This window comes from Carettochelys insculpta, chromosome 5 (genome assembly GCF_033958435.1).
Source record: "Carettochelys insculpta isolate YL-2023 chromosome 5, ASM3395843v1, whole genome shotgun sequence".
Classification (NCBI taxonomy): Eukaryota; Metazoa; Chordata; order Testudines; family Carettochelyidae; genus Carettochelys; species Carettochelys insculpta.
The window spans coordinates 36253117-36265594 of record NC_134141.1 but is presented as its reverse complement, the minus strand read 5'-3'; the positions used below and the strand labels follow the sequence as shown (position 1 = coordinate 36265594).

Below are 12478 nucleotides of genomic sequence, written 5' to 3'. Positions count from 1 at the left end.
CTTTGACATCATCTTCCCACACTGCACTGTCCTTCTTCCCTTCCCATGCTAAGCAAAAGCCCATTTTTCCAGTCAGAAGAAAGGAAAATTAGGGCATCAACAAAGATGGCAAAGTTAACAGAAATCTCTTTCTTCTGTAACTGAATTATCAAGGATTTCATAAAAATCAGCAAAAACAAGAGGTCCTGTGACACCTTATAGACTAAGAGATATTTTGGAGCATAAGCTTTGTGGGCAAACACCTGCTTTGTCAGATGCATGAGTCTGAAATCAGCAACTGTGTGTCTTCTCAACTGGCCATCCACTGACTGTCCCCCTTCCTATAATTGCATCCAATCCCTGAAAATAACACAGGGCAAAGAAAAGCTTGAGGAAAGAGTTGATAGTAAAGTTTTTGAAAAATTGTTGCTGAGGGGAGGGAATGTGGCTTCCCAGTGCACTACACAGCTTCTGTGCACAGTCTGTGTTCTCCACTGGCCATCCACTGACTGTCCCGGCTTCTGTGATTGCATCCAATCCCTGAAAATAACACAGGGACAGTCCGTATTCTCAACTGGCCCTCCACCCACTCTTCCCTGCGTGAAGGGGTCCAAAGTTAGAAGAAAGAGGATAGAAAAGGTTAGGAAAAAAGATTTGTGTCTTCCCTCTTCACTACACAGACATTGCCAACATGGGGGACCACAGTGAAAACTCATACACTGACCTTATAATGGAAACAGGAATTTCAACTAGTCCTCCAGCCAGTGTTCCCTATGGGTTTTTTTTGGGGGGTGCGGGGGGGTCAAAGCATGAAGGAGGAGGATAGAAAATTTAGGTAAAAGATTTTGTAACGGAAATAGCAAAGATTTTGCAAAAAGCAGCACGTGTCCGCACCAGGTAACAAGCCCCCAAAAATATTTTTGGCTGGGGGGATGGGGGGTAGAATTGTGGTCTGCAGCTGCAGAGCTGGTTGAAATGTTCCACTGCCCAGACAATCATAGCTGCTGGCGGTGACTTCCCTGTGCTGGGCGGCAGCAAGCCCCCGAATATCTTAGCCACTGGGGGAGACTTCCCCCACAGCAGCAGGATGTGGGGTGTGAGGGGGCTTCAGTGGGGAGTGACAGTTGAAATAGTCCCCCAAATACGTTAGCTGCCAAGGAAGACTTTCCCCTGGTGGCTGCAATCTCCTGTAATTCTTTCCCGCCCTGGGAGCCCTAACCGCGTGCAAGCCAAGACATGGTGCTGCCTGGCAGCATGGTCAGCACCAAATGGCAGGCACGTCCTTTTATTGGGTAATGTGGCTGAGTGCGGGAAAGACCCCGACTGCTTGGCAGCTGTGTGGGGGTGGTGGGGGGTGTACACAAATGTAAGCCACTCAGAAGAAGTTTCTCAGCCACTTATACAACCACGACCCCCACAACAGCCTTGCTGCCACATGGTGTGGCAGGGCAGCAGCCGGAGCCAGGCAGTGCAGAAAAAATATACCAAGTGTAGAGACAGAGCCATGAACTCCATGCTGTGCCTATGTGCAGTGGGTAGATGCACTCACAGCATTAATAGCAAAGAAAGAAAGACGTTTCTCAGGCTCTCTTACAAGCATAAGCCCACAGCACAGGCTTCCTGGTCCCATGGGTCTGGATTAATGCACCCAAGGGTACAGAGGGAATTGGCAGAGGTCATTGCTGAAACTTTGGCCATTATCTCTGAAGACTCTTGGAGATCGGGGGAGATACTGGATGACTGGAAAAAGGCAAATGTAGCGCCCATCTTTAAAAAAGGAAAGAAGGACAATCCAGGGAACTACAGACCGGTCAGCCTTACCTCAATCCCTGGGAAAATAATGGAGGGAATCCTCAAGGAATCCATTATGGAGCACTTGGAAGAGGGGAAAGTGATCAAAAGTAGCCAACATGGATTCACCAGGGGCAAGTCCTGCCTGACCAATCTGATTAGCTTCTATGATGAGGTGACAGGCTCTGTGGACATGGGGAAGTCAGTGGATGTGATATACCTTGACTTCAGGAAAGCTTTTGATACGGTCTCCCACAATATTCTTGTCCATAAATTAAGGAAATATGGATTGGATCCTTGGACTATAAGATGGATAGAAAGCTGGCTTGACAGTCAGGCCCAGTGGGTAGTGGTCAATGGCTCAATATCTGGATGGTGGTCAGTTGCAAGTGGAGTGCTGCAAGGCTTGGTTCTGGGGCCGGTGTTGTTCAACATCTTTATTACTGACCTGGATGACAGGACTGGATTGCACCCTCAGCAAGTTTGCAGATGACACAAAACTAGGGGGAGAAGTAGGTACATTGGAGGGGAGAGAGAGAATCCAGAGGGACCTGGATAAATTGGAGGACTGGGCCAAAAGAAATCTGATGCAGTTCAACAAGGAGAAGTGGAGAGTCCTGCACCTGGAGCGGAAGAATCCCAAGCATTGTTATAGGCTGGGGACCGACTGGCTCAGCAGCAGTACGACGGAAAGGGACCGAGGGGTTATGGTGGATGAAAGGCTGGACACTAGTAAACAGTGTGCCCTTGTAGCCAAGAATGCTAATGGCATACGAGGGTGCATTAGGAGGAGCATTTTGAGCAGATCTAGAAAAGTAGTTGTTCCCCTCTCTTCAGTACTGGTGAGGCCTCATCTGGAATATTCTGTCCACTTTTGGGCCCTCCAGTATAAAAAGGATGTGGATGTACTGGAGCAGGTTCAGCGGAGGGCAACAAAAATGATTAAGGGGATGGAGCACAAGACCTATGAGGATAGGCTGAGGGATTTGGGCTTGTTTAGTTTACAGAAGAGAAGACTTAAGGGTGATTTAATAGCAGCCTTCAGCTCCCTGAAGGGGAGCTCTAAAGAGGAGGGTGAGAAACTGTTCCCAGTGGTGTCAGATGGCAGAACAAGGAGTAATGGTCTGAAGTTGAAGAGGGGGAGGTGTAGGTTAGATATTAGGAAAAAACTATTTTACCAGGAGGGTGGTGAAGCACTGGAATGCATTGCCTAGAGTGGTGTTGGATTCTCCATCCCCCAAAATTTTTAAGTCCCAGCTTGACAAGGTCCTGGCTGGGATGACTTAGTGGGGGTTACCCTGCTTGAAGCAGGGGGCTGGACTAGATGACCTCCTGAGGTCCCTTCCAGCCTATCATTCTATGATTTGAAATTCACGGTCTTCCTGTTACCTAATTCCTGCAGACCTGGAGAGCAGCAGCCAGAGTGGAACAGTGAGGGGCATTGTGAGTTACATATGGGACACCTCCGGAGGCTCATACGTTCTATTTAAAAACATGGCGCTTCCACACTGGTGTTTTATCCAACTTTTGAATTCGAGCTTGACACTACACTCAGCAGGTACCAACGATATTATGATATCGATATTAGTACTCCTTGAATCAAGCTATTGGTATTTACAGTGAAGACAGTCATAGTAATATTGAGCTAACTGCCTTATATGCAAATTTATCTCATAGTGTAGATGCAGTGATTTATAGAGAAGATGACAAAGCGTTACATGACTTGCACAGCCAGCAAACTTCAATCTTATCACAGTCACTAATGCTCAACTCTTTCTCATACAAAACTTGAAGTTATACAGTTCCGCACTAACAACACTGTCTCACTGAACTTTCAACATGCTTTCATCACAGCTTGCTTTGTCTGTAAAAGATCATTTAGCTGTAAGTTTCACTTGGCTAGGACTATATGTCTACCATCTAATAGTATAGATTTTCTGACATCACATTCCTAGTTATGACTAGTCTTTGGAAAACTACCTTTTCACATTTTTGAGACAGTAAATGAAACAATACTATAGTAAAAGTTATCCCGTTAGCTGAATAGTCTATTCTCTCACCTTGAGTTTGCAGTACAGCTGTTTCATCTCCAAATCTGTATTCTTTGAAGGAGTAGCTGATGTGACTTCAATTTGGTTAGAGGTCACAGAAGACAGACCCTCTTTCAATCTGGTAGCTTGGCCCAGATGCTCTAATTTGCCTTGTAAATCATCTCTTTCTCGTTGCAGATCAGCCAGATCAGTGGTCAATGTCTGTTTTCCAAATAAAAGTGATAAATAGTCACAACTGCATTCAAAACATACTTGTTTCTGCTTTATTTGGTTTAGCATTGAAAGTAAAGAGACTCATATATTATTTTTATTCTACAAGTTAGTTGGCTGAATTCACTGGTACAGAGCACAGAAAAAACAAATCTGGCTGTAAACACAAGTAACCTAGTACAAAAAGTCCTATGTGAAATCTTACAGTTTGATTCCATATATTGATATTTGTCTCATGACAGGAAACAAAACTATAAGCTATATAATAACAGTGGTTACTGTTAAAAATTGTTTACCTAAAGGGCTGTCTCTTTCTGTAATTATTTCCTTTACTAAGTCTGAGGAAATATCAAGGTATCTCAGACATCACTGTGTGGTAAAGATGGCTAAATGTCAATTTTGTTTTAATGGTGACTATTGTAAGCTTTCAGGAATGTTCTGTTGACAACTGCTGTAAAACATACACCCTATTTCTTGGCTTTTGTTTTGATATTTGTAGGGCTTGTAGAGGTTAAAGCAAAATAGACCAGCTGCACAAAACATATTTTGGTTGGATGATCTTTACTCATGTTGTGTTATTCCTTCCCTTTCATGTATATGCACCATAGCCAGAGAGCCATGTATTCTATAACCTTGACTCTAGGGCTGATGTACTTAACTGGTAAAAGCCAAGCTGGAGCAGGACAGAATAACAGATGTTAGTTGTTTATTCCACTGGGTAGGTCTTACCACCTTATACTGCAGCCAAAATGCTTCTCATTTAGCAACAAGTCCAATTAGCAGATGAGGCTTGTTAGGGATTTAGTTCAAATAAATAGCATCCAAACTATTTCAGTCTTATAGTGCTTGATTGACAACTGACAATGCCGCTTTAACCAGTGAAGTATAATAGCATAGTGGTACTTAAATACATAATTTTAGACATAAAAATATTTTCTTTAATTCTATATTAAGGAATACACAATGAATATTATTCTGTGAAAAGGGCATCTGACAAACTTTATGCCACTACTTATCTCTCACGATTCTGTAGTCAGCAGAAAGCCACCAACCCTTAAGGACATAACTCTCTGCTCCTTAAGAGGGTAACTACAGTACTATTTCATTATTCCAAAAAAGCTTATAATATGGTAGTTAAACATAAGGAACAATTAGACAAAATGGTACTGAAATCTCTCAAAGGAAGGAAAAGCTTCTTTGTGAAGAACACTGATTAGAATTTGAAAAAAACATACTACAGCTTTCAAATGGCAAATGTATAGTGAATTACATTGTGGTATGTAAAATAATTGATAAAGATATTGCTCTGTTTCAAAAGATGTTAACAGTAGCATTAAAAGCAGACTTCTACATTGTTCAAAGTTATGTGCAAAATAAATACTAAAAATATAAACACCATAAAATGTACGCATATTTAAATTACACACAGATTTGTATACATCTAGGAAAAAAGGAAACAAACATACTTCCATCAGCATATTTAAGTTCATTACAGACAGCAGGGGGAAGTTACCACATTTTCAATGAGATTAAAAATTATTTATATATACAGTGGACAGTCTAATTTTTGAACCCAACTGCTGATACCATTTCTGCACTCTACTATACGTATTAAAGCCATTGGGAATCATGTGTATATATCTGAGATAAGGACCAGCCTTGGTTAAAAAGCTTAATCTTTCCACTTTTTTCTGAGTTTCTGGTAATTTCATTCCTCAACAGCAGCCTACTGGTACCAACGTCACTTTTGATTGGAACTCTTTAATTTGTTATATTATTCCCACCTCTCAAAACCCCCAGAATTTAAAATTATAACATAACATGGGTAGAAGATGCAGAATGAAGGATACTTAAATATCCCTTCCCACATCCTAACCTTGCAACAAAGGACAGCCACACTTCAGGAAGCTGTGGAGGTTAATTTAGCAAGCATATAAAATTATTCTGTATCCAAACTTTCATGATTTGTTTGTTTCTATTGTAAATTACTCATAAATACAAAAGTGAAAAATGATGAAGTCTGTGAAGATCAGAGAGATCTATGGCTGTGGTGGGTTTTTAGCCTGGTACTCAGTGAGATTCCTCAGTCCCTGACCATCCCAGGACTGATTTTGCCAAGCATGGGCAAACCCATCAGAGCCAAAGTGCCATGGTCACAGTAGCCATAGTCATGCATGTGTTATCAAATAGATTAAAGGAGGAAAAGGAAGATGGATGTTGCCAAGACTAGCCACAAGGAATACTGGAATACTTGAGCCCACTTCTTGGAATTTACTTAAACTAGGAAACCGATACTTTCCCTTCTTTACAACACATACATGTACAAACCTTAAATACAAGAGAGAAACCAGGTATGTACAGAGAGGAAGGAGGGGAGGAGAGTGTCCCAGTAGCGGACAGTGGCAAAGCTCCTTTTTTCACTGCAAAGGCACATATGGATGTGCCTTGTGATCAGTGACTGCTGAGAGAGTATCAGAGAGGTAGCCGTGTGAGTCTGTAGCTTCGAGAACAACAAGAGGTCCGGTGGCACCTTATAGACTAACAAATATTTTGGAGCATAAGCTTTCGTGGGCAAACACATCTGATGAAGTGGGTCTTTGCCCACAAAAGCTTATGCTCCAAAATATCTGTTAGACTATAAGATGCCACAGGACTTCTTGTTTTTGCTGAGAGAGGTGTGTATACCCCATCTCAGACTGACATGAAGGCAAATGCAGTACAATTGTAGCCATGTTGGTTAAAGGTAATTAGAGAAACCATTTGGGTGAGGTAATATCTTTTATTAGACAAACTTCAAATATAAGACACACAAGTATTCAAGCCATCTAGACCTGAAGAGGAGCTCTTTTGTTAACTACCTTAAGTTCGTCATTTTGATTTTTCCCCCTCCAGTAGTAAATTTCAGTTTGTTGATTTTTTTTTAATTATTCTTTTCTGGTCTTCCTACCCTGTAGCTGAACCCTGAGTTACAGACTCTAACAATATTTCCTCCGTGGGAAGAGGTCATGGGGCTGAACAGTGAAATTTTCACTCCTAACTAGACCAGGTGTTTGTAAATCCAGGCTGCAGCTGCTATGCCTGGTTGTAGTGACAGATGTTTACAGATTCACTGTGTACCCACTTATCCTAAGCCCCCTGCTCTTGGTATAGCCACAGATCTCCATTCTATGGTGCACAGAAAATGAAATCCCTATCCAAGCCTGTGACAGAATTCTCATTTGATTTCAATGGGACTGGGTTTCACCCATGGTATCACCTTGGGTGAGCTCCCCGCTTCTTGGCTCCCTGCTTGATAAATCTGACATGTTTGTCCAGTGTGTCAATACAGAGAAATGCATGACCACACTGGTATTCCTCTGCATACAGCAGACTCTATAACTACAAAATTGAGTAGAACAGAGACATAGTCATAACTGATCTGCTTTAATATTAATACGAAACAGCAACAAAAACCCTCTGCTGTAAGTATTTAGTGTTGTTTTGCTCTTAATACAGTGGTGTACATGGCCTCTCAATTTTATATTTACAGTATAAATTGTGTAGAATGCATATTTGCAGTACCAAATTATTTTGAAAGCCTTTTCAATCTATTTTATTACCTGTTTTATTAAGACAATTCAAATGTAAATAGATAAGCATGAATAATGGTACTTAGACATTTAAGCTACATCAAGACTACAGCAGTCAATCAAAAGAAGTTCTACCGGAAGATCTCTTCCGACAAAACGTCTATCGACAGACTGCGCCACACACAAAAAGCAGATAGAAGAAGCGATCCACTCTGGTGACAGACAGTGGCCACACAGCCCCAGCCACTCTTTCAAAAGAACAGGCCACGAAATGCCGTGGACTGGGTCGCATGGCCAACAAGAACTTCCGGGAACTCTGGCCAGGCTCTCCCTTAAAGGGCCCCTCCCTGTACTTTTAAAAGTGGCTGGATGCAGACAGCATAAAGCTGTGATTATGCTGTCCAGGGCATTTCCCAGCTCCAGCTGGCCAGCGCCATGGAGGACTTCTCTTTCGAAAAAAGGGCCCCCAGTGTATCTACATGCATTTTTTTTTCAAAAGGATCTTTTGAAAAAGGCACTCTTCCTCATCTGGAAGAGGCAGAGGGACACCGCAAAAAGTGCCGCATTCTGCCAATTTAATATTGAAAGAATGCATTTTGTGTGCATAGGCTCCACAAGATTTTTCAAACCCCCTTTCTTGGTATTACAAAATCCCCAAAACATATAGCAGACCAAAAAAATAAAAAATTAGTGAGTGCAGAGGAAAGATTTTTTCAGAGACTAGGTGTAAACTGATTTGTGCTCTCCTTTATAGTGAGGGAGAGTAGAGACAGGCATTTATCTGTACATTAATATTAAAGTATATTTTAATACTGCTTAACTCACACATCCAGTTACCTTTTAAAATACAACATTGCTTTGTTCTTTCTTTTACTTTTCAAAACATGCTGTTATTTTCCTGCACTTTTCACTTGGTTGTAGAGGAAACTTGTAAGAACAACAGTACTTGTGTCACATACAATTCCTGTGAATGTACAGTTTCAAGTAACTGCAAACGGACAATATAAAAGTAGAACTTATATACCATGGCGAGTACCATTACACAGTAGTACTTTATAGTACATCAGTGATGTTCCTATTTACAAAAATCCAAGAGTTTCTACTTAACTTTTGCAACACAATGTTAAGAATAAGTCTCTCCAATTGTAAATTTATTTATCCTCTCATGAATAGACTCAAAGATAAAACTAAAACAGATGATGTGCAGACATCTATAAATGAAAATAATATATACAAATGTCCAAATTTAAAAGTAATCATGTTCCATTCATGGCATCTGATCATATATAATTTTTTAGAAATAAGAAAAATACAATTTCTTAAACTTTGAAACTCTAGTGGAAGTTTTCTTTAAGGACCTACTGTTTGCCTTCAGCAAACTGGTATTTTTATTTCATAAAAACAGGCAAGAAATTGGAAATAAAATGTCTCTGATAATTTGATGTCCCATTTCTAAACTGGATCAAAACTGTAAAACAGTAAAAAAAAAAAGTTCTAAAATGTATACTTTATTAATAATTTACCTAATATAGATATTTTAATTTCTAGTAAGAGCTACCAGATTTATACCTTTACTGCATTAATACACTATTTTCAGAAAAATATACTTAGCAGCAGCCTACACTAGGTTTGACAAAATCTCAAGTAGAGAGGATTTTTTACCAGTGCTTTAGCTAGTAGTTAGATGTCAGTAGCCTTTAGAGACCATTAAGTACCCCTTGGCTAATTGGCCAATGGTAGACTAATCCTCTTTTTATTCTAGCAGCACTATTTTAACACCCGTTGCACTCTGTCAGTGTAGTATCTGAATGACAAAATAATATTGTGCATGAATAATAAGCAGAAAAGTTAAATTAACATTTCATTTTTCATATGCCATACCTACGTGTCAGAAAAAAAATCTTTTTAAGCCACTGACATTCAACTCTTTTAAACAATTTGATGTTGACATCTTGTTGAGGTGAATCTTCCTAATTACTGCTAATTGCCTATCAAGAAAAAAATCTTTCCTTGAAGTGCAGTTGTCTGGTATAGATGAACACAACTCCAATGTGCATAGCAGAGACAGCCATGACACTTGAGGTGTGCTACATTATTATGAGGTCATACTAAATATGGTTTGCAATTAACGGCAGCTTTTAAGGATATTTGAGGCATTGAAAATGCCAATCTCTTATGAAGAGCTTAAATTAGATCCCAGTAGAGAAACACAGGTATCAGCTTATGGATCACAGATATGGCTCTTTCCTAAAGTATTTTATTAATGAAAAAATATTTGCCCCGTACATTGATAGATGAGTATAGTTTAGTATAGTATAGTTTCAGTTCAAATATGGTAAAAATGTAGTTTACATTATAGGACATGTTTTACATAAAATACAATTTCAATGATAGTTGGCCTACAGTTGGCTGCAACAAAGAATCAACACTGTTTTCAAAATCTTGCATTTATATAATCAGCTGAACACAAACAGAATTTTGTTCTGATTACATGTTCCACCTCCCTGGTCTGGCACCATCAGGATCTGAGCAGTCCTGGACCAGGGATTTTGCTGGACCAAGGAGATCAACCTCCAGCTAGCATCCAGCCCTGCTCCCAGGCTCCCCAACTGGCTGCTGACCACTCCCTAGCCCTGGCCCCTGCTCCCCAGCCCTGGCCCCTGCACCCGCAGCCCCATGCCGGGCCATTGGTCTTCAGCCCTGGCTGCAGCTCCCCAGCTCTGGCTGCGACTCCCCTTGAGCTGCAGCTCCCCACCCCCACCATGGTCTGCCACTCTCCTGCTGCACCATGGGAGACCGCTGCCCGGCCACAGCTCCTCTCCCGCACCCTAAGCCCTGGCTGCAGTCTACCACACTGTAGTCCTGCCAGAGCCAGAGTGGTGGACTGTGGCTGGGGCCAGAGAGCAATGGACTACAGCTGGGGCTAGGGAAGGGATGTCCCATGGCAGTACCTGGGAGCTGTGACCAGATGGTGTCATATCCTCTGTCCCTCAGCCCCCAACTCTCACATCTGTGTCCCTCCAGTCCAGCAACATCTGTGGTCTTGCCGACCATGGATGTTGCCAGACCAGAGTGTCATGGATTTTAGAGGTTCAACCTCTACTTTGAAAAAGAAGGGCTTTTACCTTCAATTTCTTTGCTATTTGACTTTTTTTTGGAACTTCTCCCACATGAATAGTTCTTTACTGAACAGGAAAGAACTGCAGAATGTTTAAATATTAAAATTCATTTTATTTACTCTCTGTAAAGCGCTAGGTCAACACAAAGACCAAGACTGAAACAAAATGTAAATAATACATAGACAACAAATATAAAAAGAGTTAAGCACTTTACATATAGTGACCCCAGTCCCCCATCCTTACTCAGATAAATCACCTATTATAGTACAGGTTGAACCTCTAAAAATTGGGTCTCTCCAATCCAGCAATGTTTGTGATCTACCAGGATTACAGATGTTCCTGGGCCAGAGAACCCTGGCAGCCAGGAGTCAGGCACTAGCAGGGCCTGCGGCCAGTCCTGCCAGCACCAATGGCAGCAAGGCTGGTCAGCCAGCCAGGAGTCTGGGTGGGGCTAGCAGTAACATGCTGGCAGCCCGAGTGGGGCCTGCAATCACGAGCCCAACCAGGGTGTGTGGCCTGAGTGGGCCTGGTGGGAACAGGGTCAGCAGGCTGACTGGAGCTCACAACAGCACAGCATGCAGACAGAGCAGGGCCAGTAGCTGGGATCCTGGCCATGGCATGCAACCTGAGCTAGGCCAGTGGTAGTGTGGATGGTAGTCCAGCCAGGGCTCACTGCAGCAGTCAGCTGCCCAAGTGGGGCCAGGAGCCCAGTCAGGACTGGAAGTGGAGCTGGTCTGGGGGGTTCAGTGACCTTTCAGGGGTAAAGGGGAGCTGGGGCTGGGAGCACAGCTGGGATCCAAGCTGGGCAGGGGAGCCAGCAAACTCCCTGGCTCAGAACCAGTGAGATCCTGAGGGTGCTGGACCAACAAGGTCCAACATGTAGTTGAGTAAGGATTGTATGGTCAAACGCTAACTGACCATGATTGTTTGATAAACTATGGGAAATGTGAGAGAAATGAATATTGAAATAATTCAAGTATCACACAATGGCCGTGTCTACACTAGCCCCAAACTTCGAAATGGCTACATAATGGCCATTGCGAAATGTAAATGGCCATTTCGAAGTTTACTAATGAAGCGCTGAAGTACATATTCAGCACCTCATTAGCATGCAGGTGGCCGCAGCACTTTGAAATTGACACGGATCACTGCCGTGTGGCTCCTCCCGACGGGGCTCCTTTTTAAAAGGACCCCGCCTACTTCGAAGTCCCCTTATTCCCATCTGCTCACAGGAACCATTACATGGCCATTTCGAAGTTTGGGGCTAGTGTAGACATAGCCATTATTTTCAAAAGTTATGGAAATATGATTGGAACAAATATAATTAATTTTATCATTGTAATAATAATTTTCAGACCAGCGCTGTGCCAAAGTTGGTGGCTTTAGCTTGCAAAGATCCATACAAACCTTTTCTTAAAATTCGTCTTGTGTCCTGATAACCACCAACCTCCAAACTTTAACTCTGCATTTTGCTCATAAAAAAATTCTGTATAGTACATTCTACTCCTATAAAGGCTCAAGGCCGGCATCTTGCACTGGGATTCATGCAGGTGCAACAGTCCATTCATGTGGATTCCAATACAAGATTAGGGCATTAGCCACATGTATAACTTCACTTATACAAGTAATTACTACTGTGATCAGTGGGACCACTTGCATGAACAGCATTACATATACACTTAAATGTTTGTGGGGCTAGGGACTCAGACATTGTACAAAGCTAATTGCAGGCAAATGGCAATGTAGTAATGGCATCTAT

At 42.0% G+C, this 12478-nt stretch overlaps 1 protein-coding gene across 1 annotated transcript in view; it reads right to left on the bottom strand.

The window, feature by feature from the left end:
• The window catches only part of CNTLN (centlein), a 319293-nt gene that overhangs the window by 45963 nt on the left and 260852 nt on the right, over positions 1 to 12478 (bottom strand). The window contains exon 19 of the mRNA XM_074994934.1: positions 3831 to 4022. Coding sequence (XP_074851035.1) covers positions 3831 to 4022 — 192 coding nt within the window. The remainder of the gene's footprint in view (positions 1 to 3830; positions 4023 to 12478) is intronic.